Raw genomic sequence first — 25,522 nt, 5'->3', positions numbered from 1 at the left:
AATTCTGTTCTAGAATAATACAGATTACACTTGGTTTCCACTTGCCCCTCTTGCAACCTCCAAAACTGCCTCTATGTAGTCTGATGGTCACACGTCTCATTGGTGATATGTGAAAACGCAAGGGGTCCAAATGTGCCCAGTCCTGCACAAGTGCAGCAAACTGGTCAGGGGAAAGAGGGCAAATGGAGCCTTCTCTCTCCATCCTGCAAGGGATGACAATGAGAGTCCATGTGTTCCCTGAGCCCTGTAGCCTCCCCCCACGGGGGTACAGCACAGCAAGGCCCAATTCTCTTTCCCCAGCTCTGGCCAGTGGAGCAAATGCTGCACCCTTTGGAAGGTCTCCGTGCTCCCCTTGCACTGCCAGAGCTCAGGCATTGTGCCCAAGTCAGCCACAGGGGCCTGAGCCAGAAGAACCACAGTTGAGTCCAAAGTCTGCATCCAAACAAAAGTACAACGCAACATGAATGAGAGTCATCAGGACATTTATTAGGATTTTTTCCATTCAAGTTAGAGCAGCCCCTTAGTTTGAAAAGAGCAAACTGTAGCATTCACCGGCTCAGCCCAATGTGCCGTCTACATCCAAGGTATCAACAGATGATGAATCTATGGCAAAACTATTGCAAATGTAGCCCACGTAACTAGTTATATGCTGTAGAACTGTTTAGAATAAATCCCAGGCATCTCTCTCCCCTAACAAGTGAATGGGTGAGGCGCTAGAGTTGTGTTTGCACTAGCAATTCATCTAAACAATTCTGGCCATGTCCCACAGGTACTATGAAGGACTGGCTAGCTCAGTGGAGTAATAATGGTGGATGGAAACTTTTAGGTCTGGTCAAAGTCAGTTGTAGCAAGAAGTTGCTTCCATGCCGTAGCAGTTTGGCAATTATATGAAAAGTGGATTCGGTTTAATTCCTAAGGAACAGGTCAATGTTACAATCCCTATCGTCACAACTGGTGGCCTTATTGACAGCCTCAGCAGAGAGGCCAAGAACAGGATGGCCACTGAAATTGAACTCTGTTCCGAGCGGAGGAAGCCCCGGTTCGTCAGATATGAGAACCACAGACAAACTAGTGTGGAGAGGAGCCAGCACAGCCACTTCCAGTGTGACAGCCACACTCTGGGACGGAGGCCTTCATTCTCCAAAGCTGTCAATCCAGCATTTTTCAGCACTACATTGGCACAGGGGGAGGGAGGATAGAAGAGACAATCTACTGAAATTAATCATTTTCCCAGTCGAAGCATTTTTATACATTTAAGAAAACAGCATAAAATAGTTTTAACTGCAAAAACAGTTCCACAGCATAAACAAATGTTGTCCTGTACCAAGTCTAGGAAAGAGAGTGTTCGTGACTGATAGGAAAACGAGAGCTCCGTGTCCTGTGTCCGTCTTCTGGGAGCAGGAACAGGCTTGGTATTAGTCTTGAATTGAGTCAAGCACACTACTGTGTTTAATAAATAAAAATAAAAAATATCTAGATAACACAAACAAAATATAGGGGGATGAGTAATAGTGCAAGAGCAGAGGGTCAACTAAAATCCGTTTAAAAATCACAGCTTTGGTTAAACTGGTGCAAATGTGGCCTAAGATTGACCAAAAGAAACCAAGTGCCCCAATTTGCCTTTCACTTCCACTAGTGTAAAGTCAGGAGTAACACCACAAAAGTCTGAAGTTACACCAGTGTAAAATTGGTGAGAGCGAGAGGAAAATCAGGCTGAAAATTTCCAACAATATCATTAACAATTTGAGTCTTGATGCAAACTGCTCTCTGCTTACTGTAAACAAGGCCAATTTTACCCACGTACTTTGCTCAGAATAACCTAGTGAAAGGAGAAGCAGCAGCCAAACAGTAACTTCAGTGCCACTTACAAGGGCAAGGAACCTAATCCTTACTAGAGATACAGCGATTCCTACAAATAAGGTGTGCAGCAAATCTCTGCTAGCTTCTCTCATCACCCTCCCATGTCTGACTTACAGATTTGGGCCATGAATGACTAGTGTGTGTGAAAATAAGGAACACTGACATTAACTGGAAAAGTGCAGCTTATCTTCAAAAGTGTATTTTTCCCTTGCTATTTATGCATTTTACTATTCAGTCAGAAAGTATCTTTGTGTGTCGTGTGGGTTACCACTTTGGTTCCTTTCAAGCATAACAAAATTTAAAAAGGGGGAGGTGGGAGGGGAGATTCTTGTCACCAGAAGAAAAAAAATATATCAAACCTTTTATTAAACCTTTTAAAACATTTCTAACCCATTTTACAGTTTACAACGGGAGAAGATAAAAAAACTATAGCACAGAAGAGATGTCACTGAGGTTAAGCAGATCCAAACTCCGCCATCCATTTTTCATACTTCTCCAGGTCTGCAGCTGAAACAGACTTGGAGATTTTCTTCAGAGCCAGCTCAAAGTCCCCCTTGGTAACAGGCATCTGAAGTTCCTCTTTAGAAAGTGCACGGATCTCTTCTGGGGTTAAGCCGTTAATGCGCCGTCTCATTGCCATCAAAGAGGCATCCCTGGAAACAAAGGAAAATCCATGGAAACTAAGTGTCAGTAGTGTGTGCTGTGAGCCATATGAATTTTGATTATATTCTCAGGCTTCACTGGAAGGAACACTTAAGAAAGCATTAACTTCTAAGATGTAGAACACATCTTTCTTTGCTTCTATGTTCCAAGATCACTACATTCATTTGATGTAAAGAATGCATTGGTACCCAAATCCATTTAAGCATATGGTAAATGCGCAGAGATAATTAAAACAATAAAACTGAAACCTTTTACAATGATTCATGGAGATGAATCTTGTGACTTCAATGCAGTCACTAAACTCATGAAAAAAATTGTGCTCAACTGCTCCCTCCTTTTCGAAACACTCAGGAGCTTCCGTTCCCCTCTGTTGCAGCCTAACTCCAACCCCATGGCTTCAACCTCCTTAGTAGTGTGCAGTCCTGGGGCGGGCGCAATGGCAGACTGACATGTAATTCAGCCCTGCTGCCAGTTTTGGCAGGGTGACTTGATCCGGAAAGTGCAGAGTGGCAGCCACAAAGCACATGACATATTAATCCACAGGGCTGAGGACAGCTATGCCTGCAGATTTTTATGCTCTATTCGTCTTTATGCTCTTCCCCTGGCCCTTTCTAACCCCTGCCCACCAGAAAAGAGAATATCGCTCATGTCTCACAGCATGGCCCATGGCGAATTTTCAGTTACGGATTCTCTTTTTGCAGTTTTCCCAGCAAGGGCAAATATAGGCCCGAGGGATAACATTTAAGTTAACTATTGTACAGTTCAACACAAAGATTTCAAAACACTTGAGTCATTTCAACACAGGTTAATGGCCACTTAATCAGTAGAAATACGGGTCAGCAAATTATTGAGACATGTTCATAGAGTGCAAGTTCCTCTGGGCAGGGACCAGGTGTTTGTACTTGATGTTCAGCCCCTAGCTCTAGCACGGGTTGGACACTTTCCAGCAGAATGTTTTTCCAGTAGAAAATGCAAATTCTTCTAAATTGAAATGTTTTGCAGTAACAACGATTTTGATGAAATTCTGTCAGAAACCGGGCAGTCTGCTGGAAAGCCTGGGGGACCCTGGAGGCCCTGGAAGCCTCAGATCCCAAGCTCCCAGGCTTGTGGCTCCTTGGCAGCCAAGCTCTCAGGGACTCCAAGTTGCCCATCTCCCTGCCTGGCAGGTTGACAGTGTTTCAGGGAACGCAGGAAGCCACTGAAATGTTTGAAAGATCAAAACAAGGGGTCATTTTGACTTTTTCAACAGAAAATTTTGGAATTCCCATTCTGAAGGAAATGTCATTGACCTTTTTGGTTCAAAGCACTATATTTTTTAAATTTTGGAATATCCTGCAGAATAGAGATTCCAGTTTCCAGCCAGCTCTATCTAGCACAGAGAGTATCGGAGTCCTGACTGGGTTTCTGGACATGACTGCAACAGAAAATAATATATAGAAATAAGTAAAATATCTTGTTTCTCTCTGCAGCAGGAAATTCCAGCTCCTAAACCCACAAGGTTAAAAAACCCCAAACAACCCGGCTTTATATTAGCCTAAAAGGTTAAAACGTGAGTTGGTGAAAGCAAACAATGGGGGTAAAACATTTGCTCAGGCTTTCTGTTCTCCCACGACCATAGCAGACACCATCACATCTTGTACACAGACTCCATGCTTTCTAAGAACCATACTACTATGCTGAATAGCGCTAGCGAATGTATTCAAGCTTTAAACATGGTTGCTGCTAGCATGCTTTCAACTATTGTGGGTAGGGCCTGGTGCTGCTCTCTTTTACTGAGTAACATAACTATTGATTTTATATTTGTTTGCAAATAAAGCGAACAAAATACCTGCAAACATTAGTTATATCAGCACCAGAGTAGCCTTCAATCTTCTCAGCAATTTCTTCAAGGTGTATATCAGGATCCATCTCTACTTCCCGAAGATTAATCTTAAGCAGCTCTGCTCTGCCTTTTGCTATGATATAAGAATCACTTGTTTAAAGTTTAACAATACTTTTGTTTAAGTCACTATGACACACAAATAGTCAAAAAGACAAACACAGTCTAGGCTTTAAATGGAAACTACAGATTAAAAGCCTCATTATGATGGGTTATACAAACCTAGCACCAATAAGGAACGGGATAAGCAGCTGCTCCAGATCCAGGTAGCCTCACCAGGCCATATCTGCAAAGCATGCATGGCTTGGAGGAGGAGCACAAAAGGAACGGGTCAGCTCAGTAAGGCAGCATACAGAGGGGAAGTGAACTGACATACATTCTGAGTTCCTGGAAAGGAGCACTGCAGGAGTCCCTGCTGCCTGCCTTTGGCAAAGTTGCCACACCAGAAGGGAAGAGCCTAGAGATTCTCTGAAGGTTTGAGACTTTATCTTTGATTCCAGTTATTAAAAGTCTAAATTTATAGGAGAACCTCAGAGTTATGAGCACCTCGGGAATGGAGGTTGTTCGTAACTTGGCAATGTTTGTAACTCTGCGGTTCTACTGTACTTCATCTGTTGTGAAAAGAGGAGACAGGCAGCAAGTGGCCCAGAGAAGCAGCAGTGTAGCACTCTGGGGTGCAGGATGTAGCTGCTTCTTACTGAGATCTGGATCTGGAGCTGGTGGAGAGCTTGCTCTACCACCCCTTAGGCTAGGCGTATCAAAGCCAGAGGTCTAACCATGATGGGCAATCTAGATGAGAGAAGGCACTAAAGACAGAAGAGTCAAGACCCTGACTCGGGAGCCCTTTGCTTTACCTAGAGAGCTATCCCATTGCTGGACTCTTCTTATACACCAGAAGGGGTAGACATCAACGTGGCACCCAGCAGGAAGGCTGCGTCACAGAAGGAGCACACCACCACAGGACTAGAGCAGCTCTCAACAGGGGGTGCCAGGAAAGAAAAGAACCTGGCCTACACTGCCTGAATACTGGGCAGCACCTAAGGTGAGTGATCTCCTTTGTACGCACATATTAGAAAAACAAAACTGATCACATTTTTGGCAGAGCATATAGTTAAAAAATATCCTGCACAGATACTTCATAAAACCCCCAAAGAGCTCAAAGTGCAATCCTACCAAATGCTTACACTTCTCAGGTGATTGTAAGCACTTAGCCGTTTGCCTCATTCTGCACAATGTGCCTGAGACAAAAAGATACTGTCTCTGGGATAATCACATATCTTGTTATGCATCGTTTTCTCACTGTACACAGCTGACCAGCAGGGAATATTATTCTTACAAGACACAGAGACGTGATCCTACAAATCTCTGATGCTTCTCCTGACCCCTGGGATACACCCTTCTGTTCAGAAGTTGAACTGCATATTATTTACATGGTTTTATTAGAAACACCATGACTTGATGACACAAATATTTTCATTTACAAAGTGGCAGAAAGCATTTACCAAAGCACTTAAGCATATGCTAAACTTTAAGCACATGCGTAAGTGCTTTGCTGAACTGGTGCCCAACAGAGTTGCTGAAACCTCACGGAAAACAGAGAAATTATATTTAGAAACAATTGCATTGGCCAATTTTCAAACACAGATGCTGTGTGCACAGCATGGTAACTGACTAAATAAGTACCCATTTACACAGTCAACTTAACCTTTCTGCACACAAAGCATGTGCGTATGCAAGTCCTACGCTTGTGATTTGGGAACCCACATTTGAAAGTTTGTCCCTTTATGTTATTTTGAGGGGTGGGGGTGAAGAGAAAGGATTTCTTTTTAGTTTTATATTGCAAGGGAAAATGTACATTACATTAGCATCTTCATATCTACAGCAACCAGCTTTGATGTCTTAAAAACAGAGGATGACCACTTTGAGGAGGAAGCAGCAAGATGAGCAGACAAAATCTTAAGAACACAACTCTTGTTTTATAAGTGTCCCTGGTGACTAATGGAGAACAGTGATAAAGAAAATATAGAAAGGATTTATACTACTGTGGCACCTTCCACAATGACCTATAATCCAGAGAGGGGGTCTGTACAGAGAGATGGCATTTTCTTTGGAAGGGTTATTTATTATTTACAGAACACCATAGATGCACATATGGCACACATGAAGAATTGTTTCTCTAAAAGAGAATATTTTTCTAAGTTTTCCCACGGCCTTATGTCATTTTAGAAATATCATATTATAAAATTCACACTAAACCAGATCCCACAATTTATTTATTTTGTTTAAAAAATTTTCCAACTGAAATCCTGGCAATCTCAAATTACAAAGCATGAATGTAAATCATCATCTGGAGATGTACAGAACAATTTAACTTCCTCACATGCGGACTAAGATGATAGAATGTAAACTCACAACTACAGTGGCAAATCCACCTCATGTAAGAAGTGCAGGGTGTATTACACTACGTCAAAAGTAAGTCTTGTTCAATTAGAAACAAGAGCAAACTGCTAGAATTTTAGACTAATCGGTCATAAAGCCAGTCATGCTGTTATGAGCTAGTACTGTCTGTGAGCTGCAAAGAACAAGCTGTATACCTATTAAAATGTCCTTATACTTGTTAAACTCAATCACAACTGCTGTCACCATGAACACGCATCTTATCTTGTGTGCTCATGCAGTGACACAAGACATCCACTGTCCCAAGGAGAAACAAAGCTATACAACCTTCAAGTGATACGACACTTGAAATTAACAAGGTATACGAGTGACAGCCAGGAATGAATGACAATACAAGCCAAGGCAGCTTGGGCAGGAACGCAATCAGTCTGCTACATTTTGAGTGACTTGAAGTCTAGGCATAAAGGCCGGCAAGCAGTGATTTACAATGTGCTAAGCCTGGAAGTGATAATTCATGGATCCACTTCTCTGCATTCATCTGCAACCGCATGGAAATGCATTTGCAATATTTCTTAAAAAGTCCAAAGGCTTCCTTTGATAATCACTCAAGGATTGACTGCAACATTTACAATAATTTCAGGCTCGTTAAAACTAACTTGGTTTCAAAGCATAAGAACCCATCAATGGTTCTGCAATGAAATACCATAGCTCATTGTTTCTGAGCTCCAAGCAATTTTTTTAAGAAAACAGAAGCCAAGTTATTAACCCCACAAATGCAATGTTCAGAACAGCAATATCAATGGTCTGAACAATCCTAAGAGATACATTGAAGAACAGTTCCTAGAAAAAACATTTAAAGGAAAATGCTTGTAGCAATCGTACCTGTTGGCAAAGGTATATAAATCCGTTTCTCTAATCTTCTTCGCAATGCTTCATCAATGTCCCAGGGAAAGTTTGTAGCAGCCAGCACCATCACCATTTTGGAAGGGTCATCGTTTTCTAGTGCACCACCTACTCCTGCAAGTCCAACAGTGTAAGAAAGAGTCATTTTAATGATCATAGCAAATATCATGCTTGCTAAAGGTGCTGGACTGACAAACCTTGGAGAAGGAGGCACTGCATTTATCAGGACATGGGCAGAGCATGGGTGCAAGCTTCTCTACACCACTCTCCCAACATACCGCAGCTCTGCTTTGGAGGCAGCACCTATTTCTAGGGAGGAGAGAACAGTTCATTCTGCCTAACAGTTCAGTTCTTGGCCGCTGCCAGACTGCCGACAACGTAGTTTTGTGATGCATGGACACTTGCCCACTGTGAACTGAACTGTAACTACCAACTTATTCTGTATTGGCCACTAAAGGGATGGTAAAAAAACTCTCCGTCACCCCCCAACCCAAGCAGTTAGATTAAAAAAGAAACTGATTCCCTCTGGGCAAAAATGCTGTTGTCCCTTCATTTTCTGTGGTATGCCCAGTGGTGGATAGCACTGCCGGGTGCCTGTGACAGTGGAAGCCTCCACACTCCAGTCTGGCTCCCTGGCAGAAGCTGGGGGGTGGGGGAAGCCCTCAGGCCCCAAACCCGCTCTCTGGCAGAAGCAGGGGGTGTCAGAGGATGCCCCTGCGCCCCCTGACCCCGCTCCCCCACAGAACGGGGGACGCCCCTGCACCCCCTGACCCTGCTTCCTGACAAAAGCTGGAGGGCAGCAGGGGAAGGCCCCAGCACCCTCTGACCCAGTCCCAGGCAGAAGCTGAGAGTGGCAGCAGGGAAAGCCCCCCACGCTCTCCAGCAGAAGTGCCAACCAGGCAGAAGCCACAGCGGCCTTACCCCGGGCCCCTGCAGAAGCCACGGGGTGGCAGGGGAAGCCCCGCACTGGAACCCCTGCTGCGGCCCTGGGACTGAAGGATAACTCTCTACCTGCCACGGCCTCGAGACTGGGGAGCTCTCATTCCCCGCTGTAGTCTGGGGCTGTGGCGGGTGGGGAAGGGGATAGAGCTTCTCCGGTCTTAGGGACACAGTGGGGTGTCGGGGGCAGGAGAAAGTAGCAAATGGGTTGCAGGGCTGCAGTGGGGGTGCAGAATGGGGGGAGGGGACAAAGATAGGGCCTAGGAAAAGGGGCACAAAGAGATGGGGCCATGGGTGCGGTCACAGGCAGAGGGGGTGAAACTGGGGCAGGACTGCAGGTGGAAGGGGTGGGCCCCAGGAAGGTCCAAGAACCCAGGAAACCGTAATCTGCCTCTGAATGTGCCTACACACTTGGGGGTGCCACTCTACAATGACTAACAGCCACAACAGAGTAGGAGGTAGTCAAACCTCTGTACCTTAAATATTCCTTTGATGCTGGTGTTAAATGGTCCATATACAGAGAATAGTGATCCAATGGTAAATCTTATTAATAAAAAGACACTAGTTGTCAATGCAAGGTCTGATCTAGTCAAATCAAACATAAGAGGTCCCCAGTGGGAGAGTCAAGGAAGGCGTTTGTTCACAACTTTGTATTCCAGAAACCCCCTGTGCACTGCACCTCACACAAATGTCTGTGTTAAACTGCATGAATGTTCAAAATATGCTTCTCCTAGAGCAGGGTAAATTTTTCAAATGAAAGTTTATTGAATATGGCTTTAAATAAAACAAAGTTTTTGCAGCAATTTCATGCTTATAAAAAAATATACTTTAAAAAAAATTAAATATTCTGGACTCTTATTCACCAAAAGATGGGCCCATTTTGAACACTTCAGAATTAGAGAGATCTCTTCCCCCCCCCCAATAAAAAGAGGTGGTTGTTTTCTGCCAGCTTTACTCATTTCTGAACAATGAAGTGTCTACAAAGCATGTCACATAACCAGAAGAGAAACAGCAGCTCAACTCGGAGGTATCTGAACACCAATTACCGTCCATCTGAACGAGCAGCTCCGACTTGACCCTGCGACTTGCTTCATGTTCGTCAGAAGTGCCTCTGCGGCTGCAGATGGAATCTATTTCATCAATGAAGATTGTTGTTGGCGCATAAAACCTGGCCTTTATTGAAGTGAAAATACAATGACTTAGATTGCAGTCGCAAGCACCAGCCCCAGTCAGGCTTCAGGCCCTATTGTGCTCGGTGCTGAACAAATAGATGAAATTTTCTGTGGCTGGGACATATCTTCCAATATCCTGACCCTGCAAAGACTTCCCCACGTGCCTAACTTTACACACACACACCCCCTACCACTGAGGTCAATGGTGACTTTCACAGTGCAGAAAGTTAAACATGTGCAGCTGTGTGTGTTACTTGTTTTCTTGTATGCAGTGTAGTTGTAGCTGTGTCAGTCCGACGACATTAGAGAGACAAGGTGGGTGAGGGATTATCTTTTACTGGACCAACTTCTGTTGGTGAGAGAGACCAGCTTTTGAGCACACAGAGTTCTTTGGGTCTGGGAAAGGTACTCCAAATGGCACAGCTAAGTACAAGATGGAACAGATTCTTTAGCATGTATTCTAAGGGACCATTCATGGTAGAGTGGCCCATTAACACCTCTGCAGTCACAGGACAAAAAGGGGGAGGGGTTAGTTGGTTACAGATTGTTGTAATAATCCATAAATCCAGTGTCTCTGCTCAGTCCATGATTTTTATTGTCTAGCAGAATAATGAATTTAAGCTCTGTGACAGAATGTACCTGTGTCCACAGCCTACACACTGTTGTAACAATCTTTGTACAAAGTATGCCTTGTAAGGTGACATTTGAAGACTCGATTTGCTCATCAAATTCTCTTGATAAAATGTGTAGCAACACTGTATGTGCAATTACAAGATTTCCATGGGCGGTGCGTGAACTGCCAGCTGGGAGAGGCTAACCGCCAGCCCCGTCCCTTATGTCTGAGGTCCTGCCCCTTCCATCCCCCACTGGAGCCAAACCCTCCCTTCCCCCACCCCCTGCGGCTAGCCCCCCAGTCCCAAAGGAGTGCTGGGAGGGCAGGTGGCCCCAGCGCCAGCTGCAGCCTCCTCAGTTCAGGAGCCCGGGAAGGCGGGCAGTGCATGGCCCCAGTCCCACCAGCGGTGCACTGTGGGGAGCTGGAGAGGGAGAACTGGAGCCACACGCAGAGAGTGGTCACGGCAGGAGGCGAGATCATGCCTGAATGTTTGGGGAGGCTGAGCCGCCCCCAGTCTATGTGACCCGCTGCCCGTGACAATTTCCCTGTAGGATGTTATTAACACATGTTCCAACTGTGGTGGCAAACACATCTGTCTCAAAAAAAAGAATGTGCTCTGCTTAATCTGCATTTAAGAAGTAAACAAAGTCATCAAGCAGGAAGGAAAACAAAAGGAGGCTCCAACAGCTAAGGAAGAGCAGCAGGGAAGATCCCTTTCTGTAGACTGTCTCCCAAATCTCAGCTGGAAATGTTTTCCAAAGTTGGGGGCTGACACTATAGAAAAGGGGGACAAACATCCCAAGGCACCCCCTCTCCTTCCTCTCTTTCTGTCCATCAATTCACTGCATGAGAAGAGACAAAGGAAGCAGCCATTAAACAGAAGAAGGGGTCCTGGCCTAAGAAGTTTGGTCAATAAGTCTACTGAGAGCATGTGGTGAGAAAGACTTCGCTTTGCATTTAACACAGTTAAGGCGCTAATTGTGTTTTATCTTTATTTTTTGTGTAACCTTTTCTGACTTTTATGCCTCATTACTTGTATTCACTTAAAATCTCCTTGTAGTAATAAACTTGTTTTACTGTTTTAGCTAATCCAATATATTTCAATTGAGGTGTCTGAAGAACTATTTGAAATACTAAGCTGGTATATTATCATCTTAAATAAAAAAGGAGACTTAACATACTTGTATTGTCCAGGAGAGGGCTGGGCAGTACAGGACACATTTCTGGTGGAGAGGAATCTAAGACAGGGAGTGAGCTGAGATCACCCTGCAGCACACACACAGACATAGCTGGCAGTGACTTGCATGCTGGAGGCTGTTTGTGAGCAGTCCAGACTAGAGGCTACAGCAACAAATCAGTATAAAGTTTATAGGGTGAGTTTGACACAGATACTCATTAGCCACAAGCTCCCAGGGTATGTCACAAGCTCCCAGGCTCATTTTTGAAAGTGTTGTGCAGGTTTCCTTTGTGGATGAGGACTGATAGTGATTATTCTATATCTGACCTTTGTTTTCTTAGGTCTTGATCCTGCAAAGGAGGTGGGGGAGCAATCAAAATATACTATTTGTAATATACATATTGTGCTTCTCGTGAAGTCAAAAGTTGGGAGGGGAGTTCCCAGCCTACCTAAAAATTGCAAGGTGTTTTAATGGGGAACATCTTGGAAGTGCAGAAGCAAATAAAGATGAGGAGAGGGTAAATAGCATATTTGCACACACACATAGTACAGTTCCTGGGGTGAGATTGTGTGTATTTCTCAGCTGCAGTTCAGCATCTGGCCCTTGATTTTCAGAAACCAACCTTCAGCTTGGAAAAGAGAAAATAGATGAAACACATTTTGCTTCTAGAGACAAGGGTAATTTACTTTCCAATTCTCAAATAGCCATCAAGAAGGGTCTGCTATATAAACGTGCACACCCATTCACTAGAGAGGTTTTAGGGATAATGAACTCACTCCTGCAACAATGTGCTGGGAGGGGCTGGATAAACCAACAAAGGTCCCTAGCATCGAGGACTTACCATTTCAAACAACAGGCGGACTAGCTTCTCAGACTCGCCCCTGTATTTGGACGTCAGAGTGGAGGAGGAAACGTTGAAGAATGTTGTCCCACATTCTGTAGCAACGGCTTTTGCTAGCATGGTTTTGCCAGTCCCAGGGGGGCCAACCATCAGAACACCCTAAAATTCCATACAGAGTAATAAATAAATGACAAGAGACCCCCAAATTCAGCCCTGATGTAAGCAAAATGCTAATCCACAGCAATCAGCTGAGATGCACTAGGTCTAAATGTGACCCAAGGTCTGCATTTTAATTGCCTAAAAACATATCCCTGGGCCTGCTTTTTGTTTCCAAGCACTTGTTTCACTAAAACCATTAATTGTATATGTGGGTTTCTCATGTTATTTATTCTTACTAAGGTACTTACATGCCCCCCATTACCACAGCATCTGAGTGTCCCAATATCTACTGTATTTATGCTCACAGCACCCCCTATCAGGTAGGGAAGGACTATTATCCCTGCTACACAGAGAGGAAACTGAAACACAGAGAGGCTAAGTGACTTATCCAAGGTCACACAGGAAGTCCATGCCACAGCAGGGAAATGAACCCAGTTCTCCCAAGTACCAGGTAAGAGGCCTGACCATCCTTCCATCTCCCATCCAGGTAAAAGGGAGGGCAAAGTGGGAGAGAACTAGTCTCCTCTACATCAGTGCCTGTTTGGTTCACCAAAGTGTAAAAGACATTATGGCTGGAGAGACAAAGTTCTCAGGAGCCAAACTAGGTGTCCATGCTGGGGCTTGCTAATTGTCTTGACTGTGAAAAAAGGCATTAGTTTTTAAATGGCCTCTCATGGCAAGAGTTCCTGAAAATGAGTGGTGGCAATGACCATTTCCCCTTCTGTAGTAAGGTTAGAACTGCCCCATGACAGGGAGTAATACTTGATAATTAATTAATTACTTTAAATAAATTCATCAAGACACTTTGAAAATCTGCTTTCCAAATTGTGGGCCTCCCTCAGCCATCATGGTAATGAACGACACAATGTTTTCCCCATCCAGCAAGGGACAAGAAGAAATATGGAAACGCTAAATGCTCTGCTGTCACGAATATGGCAGCTTTCTTTTACAAATGCAAGATCTGATTTCATACTAAACAAGAGCGTACTAAGGTAAAGTCAGACTGTGTTTCAAGGGTAATCAAATTAGCTGGAATTAGATTTGCACATCACAATGTGCTTTGCAATTAATATCTTACATAAAATACCACAACAATAAAATATCTGTTAAATGCAACCCATGCTGCAAATTAAATTTTGTCTGTTCTACACAAAATTTAATGCAAGGAGCACAAAGAATGACATGGAAGAGACCTATAAAAACAAATCAACCGGGAATACAATTATTCAAAAATGTTTTCCCTGTTTTCATCAAGAGCAATAGCCTCTCTGTGCCTACATTTTCCATTAACCATTAATACCTTTACTGTCATTTAACACTTAGGTATTGCAAGCTCCCACAAACATTCATCGGTAAAATTACAAACAATCATATTCCTTCCAGAGAGCTGACAACCCACCTCCCTTTAGGATAACTTGGGCATCCTGATAAACTCCAAGGCAGCAACTAAGAGATAAATGGACTCCTGTTACACAAGTTCATCCAAGCATTGTCTACACTGGAATGTTAGTCCCTGCTAGAATTGCACCCTTAGGGTACACCTACACTACCCGCCGGATTGGCAGGTAGCGATTGATCTATCAGGGATCGATTTATCGCGTGTAGTGCAGATGCGATAAATCAAACCCCGATTGCTCTCCCGTCGACTGCTGAACTCTAGCTCGGCAAGAGGTGGAAGCAAAGTTGACGGGGGAGTGGCGGCCGTCGCTCCCGCACTGTGAGGACGCAAAGTAAGTGATTCTAAGTCGATCTAAGATACGTCAACTTCTGCTACACTATGCTTGAAGCTGGAGTTGCGTATGTTAGATTGATTCCCTCCCAGTGTAGACCAGGCCTTGCACCATACTAGTGTTTCCCAAAAAGAAGCTAATATGCACTGCAGGGAGTAAGTAGTTTGATGAAATCACTGCAGGGTTATTTCCTGTAGTTATAACTACTGCTAGTGGAGCAGTGGGATGCCCAACTAAAGACAGGACCCTCTTGGCACAAACGCAAGTCAGAGAAAGGAAACAACCGCTCTTGGATGTTCAGAAAGTGATGGCTGCAAATGCATGACACCTATGTTTAGTCAGGAAGAGTGCCGGCCTATGAGCACCAATGGGTTTAGGAGGGAAGAGGGACCGTGCACTCCCCACACAGGTCTCTAGTATGTGGAGGGATTCAGGCACACTAGCCTGTTTAGAGAGGGTTAACAGCCACATCCTGTCTGCTTCTCCCACAGGGCAAAGTGAAGAAGAAAAGCTCCAGCCATGAAAGGGAAGCCACAATCCCACTCTAACTACTAACTGGTTAGGTATTTAGAACAAGTACGTGCTTAAGTTCCTGGTGCCCTGCGCAGCTGCGTGCTGGCTCCAGCCCCTGCTCCAGCTCTTCCTCAGGCCTCCGCCCCTGCACCACCCCAGCCCCGCCTTTTCCCACCCCAGCCCTGTCCCGAATCCCCTGAAAATTGCAGCCAGCCCTGAGCCTGCACTCACCACATGGTAAGTGGAGCAACCCGGCCCCAGCCTCCTCTGCTCCCCTGGCTCACAGCTGTGGGTCAGCCCCCCTTCTCCCCCACTCCTCCCTTGTGGAGACCTGGGGCGCCACACTGCCCCCCCACCCCCTACCCAAAATAGCTAGGGACAGCCCTGCAACTTGGCATGCATGAAAGTGCTGTGACCAGTCCCCAGAACATGGTCGTACATTCTCACCTTCCACGGCCTTCTAATCCCTTTGAAAAAATCAGGCATCCACATCGGCAGAACAACCGCTTCTCTTAATAATTTCTTGGCTTCTTCCAAATCTGCTATGTCATCCCTGCAAAAGACCAGCTCAAATTTACAAAGCATATCATTTCACTTTGTTTTTAAGCCATGAAAAACAGAAAAAAGTATTGTATTTACCACTATCCTTTTTATTATGCCAGTATGTTCCTATTGAGAACATTGCTATCAATCTGTGGCCTTATATTGACCTCTCCTGTGAAAGGCAGCAAAAAATTACTTTCAGCTAAGGTTACTATGGTACTCAATTAAAAATGGTTTGGGCTCACGTGATCATCAGGGGTTCTACTTTTCCATGTTAAAATAATTCCAAACTCTCTAATAAAGAATCAAATATCTGTGTTTTTCCATGATTAAAATGAAACACTGAATTAGCCTCAGTACATATACGTATCAGTTGAACACAATGTTTTATTGATATACAGTAGAATCCTGTTTAGCCAAGCCTCCATTATCTGGCTCTCCATATTAACCGAACCACCAGCAGCCTGGGATCGAAATAAGGGTAGAAAGCTCTTGCCAATTCTCTTGATTATCCGATCTGGCCCCGTGGTCCCAATTAGATCAGAAACAGGGTTCCACTGTAAATTTAAAGTGCATCCAAAAATCAATAACAAGAGGGGGAGGTTGCACACATTGAGTAAGTGACACTGATACTTTCAGTAAAATTTAGTTAATAGTTAATATATATTTTTATTTTTTCACAAAATGTAAAAACTAAAGATTCTCTGTAAAAATGCAAAATCCATGTTTTTCCTTGTTTTTTCCCATTGCAAATGGATTTCTAGGATCCCTGGTGATCATCGAAACAATACTTTTAATGTTCTCTGGGGTGCAGTTAGGCTTTGGAGTAGGTACTCGTAATGGACATTTTGCATATCACACTGGTTAAGAACAGAGGTGAAAGTAAGCTGGTACGGAGAACTGGTAAGAAAAGGAGACTGACTGAGGGAGGAAGAGAGAAGCCTGCTCCCTGCATAAAAATAGTTTAAACTCAGCTGTTCCCTGATGGTTCAGCCCCCAGGGCTAGGTTTCTGGCATCCTTGTTAATTTCACTCACAGTAGCTTGGGAGAGGGGGTCGAGGGGAGGGTATGTTTGACCATGGCAGGGGCAGTGCTTTTCTGCCCCCGGGATGAGGGGATCTCTCCAATACTAATATACACAACAAATACAAGCATTTGATTGCACAGCTTAAATCCAGAGCTAATAAAAGCAGGTGGAAGGGGAAAACCTCATTGTCACTTTGGTTTCTCATCTCCTCCCTCCCTCTCCTCCAGCCAGGCTGCAGACAAGGATCTGCATTCCTCCCCCACCCCAGCAGGGGTTCTCCTCTAGGCTCTAGCTTGCAGTAGGGAGACTGGCTGAGACGCCTGCTGCTGCTGCCTGCAAAGAACAGTTTAAACTCAGCTGTTCCCTGTGCAGTTCAGTGCCCAGAGTTAGGAGCCGTTTCTGGCATTCTTGTTAATTTCACTTCCAGTTGTTGTTAGGTGTGTGTGACTATGGCAGGGGCAGTTCTTTTCTGCTCCTGTGATAAGGGGATCTCCTAAACACAATCAAAATCAGGAACCATTTCCAAGTTCAAATCTATCCCATTCCCTCCCCAGCAGAGGATCATGGTTGTGATGTCCAAACTGCTTGCAGATCCTCTTTGAAATGTTACTGTTTAAAAAAAACAAACACAAAAAACATGAAGAACATGGTGGAAAGATGTGTCATGATGATTAGGGTTTATTTTGGGCAAAGCAATTTTGCTAAAGCAACTAAAGATTCACAGGGAAAGCAAATAGACCCCATAGACAAAACCACAAAAGGGATTGGAGGGGAAAACTGAATATTCAGGGAAATTATTGTGCCTCCTTTGAAAGAAATAGTAGTTTTCATTCCAATCCACCCTCTTTATATATTGATTTAAATACCTGAAATGTCCTTAGGACATCGGGTGCAATCTCAGATCTCTTTTTGTTTTGTCCTGTCTGCAGAGTGCAGAGGCTGAAATTGACAAAACTTTCTCTAAATCTCTTGTATATTTCATGAAGGCTACTATTCCAGTTGTCTTTCATTCACCCATGACTCCCCTCTCTCGCCCTCCCCCTGGCTGGCTGGGTGTGGTTTTTGCCTTGGTTACTTACTCCTTGGCAGACCCAGCCCAGCGGCACCTGCTGGCTCTCTGCAGGTAGCAACCCACAGGCGCCGGTTGCTGGGGTCGCTGCCGGTCGGTGGCAGGCTGCAGCTGCATTGTTTGTGACACATTGATACACATACACACAGTATGTATTACTATCCCATGGGGAGGGTGCCCATGGGGAGGGGAGACAGTATTTCTGCTGCTCCAGAGGTGAAAGTAAGCTGGTCTGGGCCAGTACGCCGTGCTGGACTGCATCGACTTCTGCGGCAGGGATTGAAAGGGCTCTGGGCTGTCCGCAGCTGTGGGCAGCCCAAAGTCCTTTAAATCCCCGCCACGGCTCTGCCAGCCAGGCTGGGGCCGGGATTTAAAGGCATCAGAGCTCACCGCGGCTGCAGGCAGCCCAGAGCCCTTTAAATCCCGGCTGCGGCTGGGATTTAAAGGGCTCAGAGCTCCCTGCCACTGCAGGCAGCCCAGAGCCCTTTAAATCCCAGCCATGGCTCTGGCAGCCGGGCTGGGGCCAGGATTTAAAGGGCTCCGGGCTTCTCTCAGAGGCAGGAGCTCTGGGCCCTTTAAATCCCTGCCCCAGCCCCCCAAAGCTCAGGATTCCCCCTGGCGGCCAGAGCACCGGGCCCTTTAATTTGCCCCTGAGCCCTGGGGGGCTCCCAGCCACCTCTGCAGCTGGGAACCCCTGGTTGATTTAAAGGCTCTGGGTCTCCCAGCCACACCTGGTTCCCCAGGGCCTTTAAATCTTGAGAGGTCACGCCTCTTCCGGATGAGGCCATGCCCCCCCCTCAGGACTCCAGTAGTACCGGTAAGTCCTGTAAGTTACTTTCACCCCTGGTTAAGAATGAAAGTCTTACTCTGCAATCAAATTAGTATGCGATTAGAACCAGAAGCCCTTGTTTCCCCTATTTGGAAAGTCATGGCTGTTTGCCATTTTAAAAGAGTTAAGATCCCATCCCAATTTAATGAGAGGACATGCTCTTTCCCCTCGAACCTGGTTAAAGAAATTAACTGAGAAAATCCTCATACCAATGAATGCTTGGATTTCTTGATACAATGTCCCTTTCCAGTGCTTCAACCAGGTCTTTATCATATCCTGCTCCATCAAATTTCTGAATTTCCCCATCACCAGCACCTTCCTGTGGAATTTTCTTTCCCTAGGAACAATAAGAAATCACAGGAGTCTATAACAAAATTTTTACTTTCAACAGCTCCAAGATTTGAATCAAAGTAAAATTGTTCAGTTGCTACGATGTTTAAGCCAAGAGAAATTTCAGATTTTTACACAGAACTGTGGGCTGTCTCATTCCTCCGACAGCCAAGGAAGCACATTTTATCTCCACAGCCTCCAGATACTTGTCACTATCGCCAGTCCAACAGAATGTGCTATAGAGTCACACGTCTTTCTAAAGGGGTGTTACCTTGATCCCAAAATCCAAAAATTAGTTTAAAATGTTGGGTTTTTTAATTTACGAACTAGACTCTAGTAGCAATAAGTCACTCTTTAGATTACCAGCACACTTCTTGTAATGTTCAACACACGAGGCAGATGCAGCACGCGCCTATCTGTGCAAACTCTGTCGTGACGTAATGCTATATTAGATCCTAGCTTAGGACAAGTTTGTCCAAAGGTGCATTCTGATTGGCTAGCTGGGCCAGATGATGCTACATCTGCCAGGCCAGCTGATACTAATATACATCCAGACCCTACCACCACCACCACCACAAAAAAATTTTTTAAATCCCTATACCTGTTCTCTTTGATGGGAGAAATAAGATTTTTTTCTGCCTGGTTTTTAACGGATATAGATTTTATTTATTTATTTCAATATAGTCAGGACATAAAGAAAAGGTCTCCCCTGCTTAGCTGCGTCTCTTCCCCCAACTCCAACAATAGTTTATTTCCTCATCCCTTTCTCTGTCTCACAACCCAAGCCCACACACTGTTGGGACACTTTAAAGTTCATTTAAAGGGCTGCATTGGGAGCCCTAAAGTAGGGTTGTCAAGTGTTTAGGGTTGCCAGTCCTCCAGGATTGGCCTGGAGTCTCCCAAAATTGGCATAGATCTCCCAGTGACTATTGAAAGCAATCTGGGAGATTTTAATAGGATATTTTAAGAAAATGACATTACATCATATTGGGGAAAAAAATCTTCTGGAACAACTTTGGTTAGAGTTGGCAACCCTTTTTGACTGGAAAATCCAGTTACCGTGGGTGGTGGTGGGGGGAGGAGTAGCAGCCTGTCGCCCCTTTGAGGAGCACGGTTTGCAGGGCTGCGGCGGCAGACAGAGTGTGGGGGTTCATAGCAAACGGGGTAAAGGGTCCCAGTGGACAAAGAATGCTCCACATGAGGGAAGGAAAGTAAGCTGCCCCACCAGCCAGCTCTTCCCCTGGCCCCACTAAGGCAACTCCGGATGGTAGGGGCTCAAGTGAGCGGAGAAGGGGGCTGCTGGGCGAGCCATGCAGAAGGAGGCAGGAGGCTGCCTTGCAGGACTGCTGCATCCTAGCTTGCCAGCAAGGCTGCCTGGCTGTTCCCACACAGCCGGAGCTTTCTGCTAACTGAATTCCCAAGTGGCCTATTGGAGCTGTGGTTTGCAAGTCTCTTGGGCAACTCACTCTGGGGCTGAGGGGGAAAGCAACAAGCAACAGGGGTAGAAGAGCCAGGGGAAAGAAGTGGAACGGGGTATCTAGTTTTCAGAAACTAGAAAGTTGGCAACCCTACATTTCAGCCTCATTATTGTTTTTATTAAAGGAGCATCCGGTGTGTTCAGAACTGTTCCACAATTGGATAAAACAACCTCAGCCCCAAACTGACTATAAACTCCAAAGTTAGTAATTCCACAGCTCTGCTGATCTTATGGGTGAAGCAATATCTCCTGTCTGAAGCAACACTTCTAATTCTCCTCCTCTGCCACTTCAGCAGGAAACTACTTCCCCTCCCAGCCCCACAGCAGGATTAAGTGGAGTCTGAGGAGCAGCTGCATTGCTTTTAACTGAACTAGGCTAAATTGGTAGCTGGTTTAGAACTCCTAACACAGCCTCTGCGTATCCCAGCTGCCTCAGAAAAGCAGCCTATGGGAAAGTGGCCAGAGGCAGCATAGGAAGAGGGAACCAGAGACAAATGGGCTAGCAGAGGAGAAAGGGGCAGTTAACAATGGCCCTTCCCTTTGCCCATTAACCCACATGCTCTTCAGGGAACAGTCTGTGCTCTTCTAGCTTCTTTCAACTCTCACTTTTATTACAAAACTGAATCCATAATAGCAAGCAAGTTGAAAGTTGCACTGGGACCAGAAACTTCTGTCAAAATGACACAGTCGTGAAGAAAAGGAACAATGAGAAGGGACCCATAGGATTGAAAAGATTTTAAAAGACAGAGTTATCTACCTATCTATAAAGGCAACAATAAGAACAGCATTCACAGTAACAAAAAGGTGTTTGCAGGCTCTCTCTGATACTGAATTCTCTCTTATGCCCCTACAATGAGCTAGGGTTTTTTGTTTTATTTTTACAGTGGAAGGATTTGCTGATTTTAACAGGATTTTTAAATTGAAACTAAATCAAGCCAAGCTTTAATAGCAATAAGCCAGGGAATGTTTCAATAGGCTATTAGTGCACTGCAAGGTGACAGAAAGCAGCAGGGCTGAACAATATAGCTGACACGTGCTCCAACATTTGGGCAAACCAGAGTGTAGGTTATTGCTATGCAAAAAGATGGTACACAAATAAACAAAATACTGCATAAGATAATGTGAGACATACATAGTGAAAACAAAAAATGGATAACACCAGAGAACCATCCACCCAGCTGCTGCGTGCTGGGAGCATGCCAACAACTGGATTTATCCACTTGCACTAAGACCTTTACATAACCATGTAATTACTACAAACAACCACAGGGTGGCAGCATAAAAGGAAAAGCCTGAACAAAAGGATTTGTAAGGATACTAACAAGTACTGTCTGAAAATAACTGCATAAGTAAATCAATCTTATGCAAAATAAAAATAAAATATAAGAATGCTATAGGCTCTTATTGCCACTTCATGGTACTCTCACGCACAGCTTTCACAAGTTGGCACTCTTTGAGCATAACAAGCTTTCTCAATTGTATTCATTCATTTATATGATAAATCATTTTTATATGCTAAACAATCACATCTGAAAATTTGCCTCCACAGCAGAGAGTATTTTTTAAACAGTGTCATGTTATAAACACACTGTTCTGACATAACTTATCTGAATTTCCTGCAGCCATTGAGTTAGTTTGAAACCAAATGCCACTTTGCAGATATTTTGACAATCTTAGTCCTGGTGAAAAAGGAGGTTACTTCCTGTAACTGGAGGTTCTTCGAGACTGTGGTCCCTATTTATAATCGATACATTGGTGTGCATGTGCGCCGTGAATCTGAGACTGAAAGTGTTTCTTAGCAGTGTCTGTTGACCTGCACAAGTGTAGTGCATCCCCTCATGCTCGCAGCCAAGGATATAAAAGGTTGGGTGGGTCGATGCCTCACCAGGGTCCCTTTTAATGTTGTGTGGTCTCGTCTGCAGCAGAGGATTTGAGGGCGAGTATTGGAATATAAATACGGACCACGTATTTCAAAGAACCTCCAGTTACAGGTAAGTAACTTCCTCCTCTTCAACTGAAAGTCCCTATACGTATGCCATATGTGATTAGTGAGCAGCGAGGAAATGCAGTCTGCAGTACTGATTGGCCTACAGCAGCCTCCGTACCTGTCATGTGTGCGATGGCTTAGTGGGCTGTGAACATGTGGATGGAGTGCCAGGTAGCTGCACTACAGATCTCATGCCATGAGATGTCCACGAGGCAAGCCAATGTGGATGCTTACGCTTGTGTAGAGTGCGCTGTAACTCCATCAGGTGAGGGAATGTTGGATTGTGTGTAGCATTTGCAGATGCACCCAGAGACCAAATTGGAGATTCATTAGGAGAAGAGGGTTTGGCCCTTGGATCAGTGAGCAATGGCCACAAATAGTTTTGGTGATGTGCAAAAGGAGCAAGTCCTGTGGAGGTAAAATGCCAATGCCCAGCAGGCATCAAGGGAGTGCAAGACCCTGTCTGCATGGGAGGCATCTGGTTTGGGGCAGAAAACAGATAGGTAAATGCACTAATTTAGGTGGAACTTCGAAGCTACTTTTGGGAGGAATTTAGAGTGTAGCCGTAAGGGCACTTTGTCCTTGCGGAATACAGTGTAAGGGAAGTCTGTGATCACGGCCGCCAGTTCACTGACACGTCAAACTGAGGTAATAGCTACGAAGAATATCACCTTCATGGAGAGGTGGGAGAGGGAACACATTGCCAGCGGCTCTGTGGGAGCAGAGATAGTGAGATTAAGGCCCCTCGGGGATTTGGGCTTGAATACTGGCAGGAAAGTATCGAGTAAACCAGGGGTAGGCAACCTATGACACGGGTGCCGAAGGCAGCACGCGAGCTGATTTTCAGTGCACTCACACTGCCCAGGTCCTGGCCACCAGTCCAGGAGGCTCTGCATTTTAATTTAATTTTAAATGAAGCTTCTTAAACATTCTGAAACCTTATTTACTTTACATATAACTAAACTATTGTTGTATATTATAGACTTATAGAAAAAGACCTTCTAAAAAGGTTTAAAATGTATTATTGGCACACAAAACCTTAAATTAAAGTGAATAAACGAAGACTCGGCACGCCACTTCTGAAAGGTTGCTGACCCCTGGAGTAAACCCTTCATGCAACAGACGGTGGTAGGGGGTGTAACAAAATAAAAATGAAATCAGTGTTTATCCAATAAACAATGGAAAGACACTGGAAATGGTTACTTAAGGGCTCATCTACATGGAGCAATGAGGAGGACAACAGAGGTGTAATTTCTGAAGCACACGAATGTGTTGCACATTAATTGGTCTGTTTAGACCTGCTGGTGCACACTAAAAGTTCCCTTATGCACTTAACCATAGTTCTGTTTGAAACAGTACTACATTAAAGTTCACTAGGGAACATTACAAAGAGATTATGCATTATATAACATATTGTGATGCTTAATGTACATTACATACATTCCTCATTACAGAATATATAAAGGGAACCCTGAAAAACTCTGATTCTTTGGACACTATATAAAACTCAGAAATTGCCAAAAAGAAACTCCGAAAAATGAAATGAATAAACCCTCAAAAATAGAAGCTCTGCCAAATTGACACTCAAGCTGCAGAACAGGACATTTTATTACTTATCTACACCTGAAATAAAAGAAGATTTAAAATATTTACAGTTTTCACGTGCAACAAAATGATCAATAGTAGTTACAAATAAGCCCAATTCTGAAGCCCTTACTTGGATGATTAATCACTAGTCTTGCAAGTAGCTCCATTATTAATGTAAATGGAATTACTCACAGATTTAAGGATTAGTTGCCCAAATAAGGGTTGAGTTATACATTCGTGAGTGGTTCTGAATACTTTTCCAGGCATAACAGCATCTCCTTTTGTAGCATTAGGTTGGTAGAACCACTCTGCATAACTTTGGTGGATTCCCTATTAGAAGACATTAATTAAATTTCAGAGCTCTCTCAAACATTGTCCTAGAGCACAACCTTAGGGTATGGCTACACTTACAGCCGTGGCAGCGCTTTGAAGTGCGAGTGTGGTCACAGCGGCAGCACTGGGAGAGAGCTCTCCCAGCACTCCAGGTACTCCACCTCCCCGTGGGGATTAGCTCCCAGCGCTGGGGCAGCATTTACAGCTTTGCAGCGCTGTAACTTGCTGCGCTGCAGGCATTAGTAACATACACACATTGCCTATTTAAAATAAGCCTCTGGGTTGAAAGGCTGAAATTTCTGACAATTATTCCAGCGGGGGCAGGGGACGGGGGGCACCACAACAATCAGCCTGGAGGCTTTCTGGGCAGTAGAGAAATAAAGAAAAAAAACCACTTGGGAAACAGCATTTTAAAGGGCTGCTAGTACATAAAGCACCACCAGAGTGGGATCTCAGGGTAGAATTATTAATTATGTAGCATCATAAACATGCATGTTACTATACAGGCAAATAAAGGACAAAGTCCATGACCCTGCTTACAATCAGATTGAAGAAGTTGTTACAAGGCTTGGGAAGGGGATGATTACAAACGCATAAGATGAGATGGTTGTTTTAGCTACAAATCCAGAAAAAGAAGCATTTATATATAGATATCAGTATTAGCATACCCATCGCAAGCTACAACCAGTTACATTGCAACCAATGTCTTACTGGATGAGAATCTTATCTTTACAATTTCTAACAAGACCTGGCCAGGCAACCAAACAAACTCCCTCTAAAATACAACATTCCGTCATTTTAGAAATCTCTCTGCATGCTGTACAGCAGCATGATTTATAGCAACAAGTGTCTATTCAACAGCCAACAGAATTTTAATCACGTGCCCTACTCTCGTACATTTAAAAATAAATGGAACATAAGGAGCATGTGATCTCATGTCAACTGATGTGTTGACAAAAAGAAGTATGCTAATTTCAGCTCCATTCCAAACACTACATGACATCAATGCTTGTTAGCGGATAAGGATAAAACTGGTAAGAGAAATCTAAGTTCTTGCTTATATTCGATATTAATGTAAACTATGATAAGTTTTTTAAAAATATTCAGATAAAATCAATTTTAAAAAGTTAAATACTATATGAAATATATTTCTATTTATGAAACGTCTCCATCTGGTTCCCTGCTGTAGATTAGTAGTATTCCGCCCACAGATAAATACTGTCTTAGAAGCAGTACCAGCACAGCCTCATCCACAGTAAAGCCTTAAAATGCTCCTTACAGGAAACTTCAGAGTGCATCAAAGAGTCCTGTGGTACCTTAAAGACTAATAGATGTATTGGAGCATAAACTTTCGTGGGTGAATGCTCACTTCATCAGATCCAGATTAACATGGCTACCCCTCTGATACTTCAGAGTGCATGGTTTTGCCCCCATTAGAGGCAAAACTTGAATGCACACATGCCTGGTGTATTAAACTGGTCACACAACATGAT

The 25,522-nt window shown here is 44.2% G+C and overlaps 1 protein-coding gene across 1 annotated transcript in view; it reads right to left on the bottom strand.

Moving 5' to 3' along the window:
• Positions 1-465: 465 nt before the first annotated feature.
• The window catches only part of KATNAL1 (katanin catalytic subunit A1 like 1), a 51,975-nt gene continuing 26,918 nt past the window's right edge, over positions 466-25,522 (bottom strand). Inside the window, exons 5-11 of the mRNA XM_032776784.2 lie at positions 18,525-18,652; positions 15,295-15,400; positions 12,446-12,604; positions 9,688-9,814; positions 7,682-7,816; positions 4,352-4,478; positions 466-2,513 (exon numbers count right to left, since the gene is read on the bottom strand). Coding sequence (XP_032632675.1) covers positions 2,315-2,513; positions 4,352-4,478; positions 7,682-7,816; positions 9,688-9,814; positions 12,446-12,604; positions 15,295-15,400; positions 18,525-18,652 — 981 coding nt within the window. The 3' untranslated portion in view covers positions 466-2,314. The remainder of the gene's footprint in view (positions 2,514-4,351; positions 4,479-7,681; positions 7,817-9,687; positions 9,815-12,445; positions 12,605-15,294; positions 15,401-18,524; positions 18,653-25,522) is intronic.

This window comes from Chelonoidis abingdonii, chromosome 1, assembly GCF_003597395.2.
Source record: "Chelonoidis abingdonii isolate Lonesome George chromosome 1, CheloAbing_2.0, whole genome shotgun sequence".
Classification (NCBI taxonomy): domain Eukaryota; kingdom Metazoa; phylum Chordata; order Testudines; family Testudinidae; genus Chelonoidis; species Chelonoidis abingdonii.
Note: the sequence above shows the minus strand (reverse complement) of the source record. Positions and strands in the feature narration are given on the sequence as shown.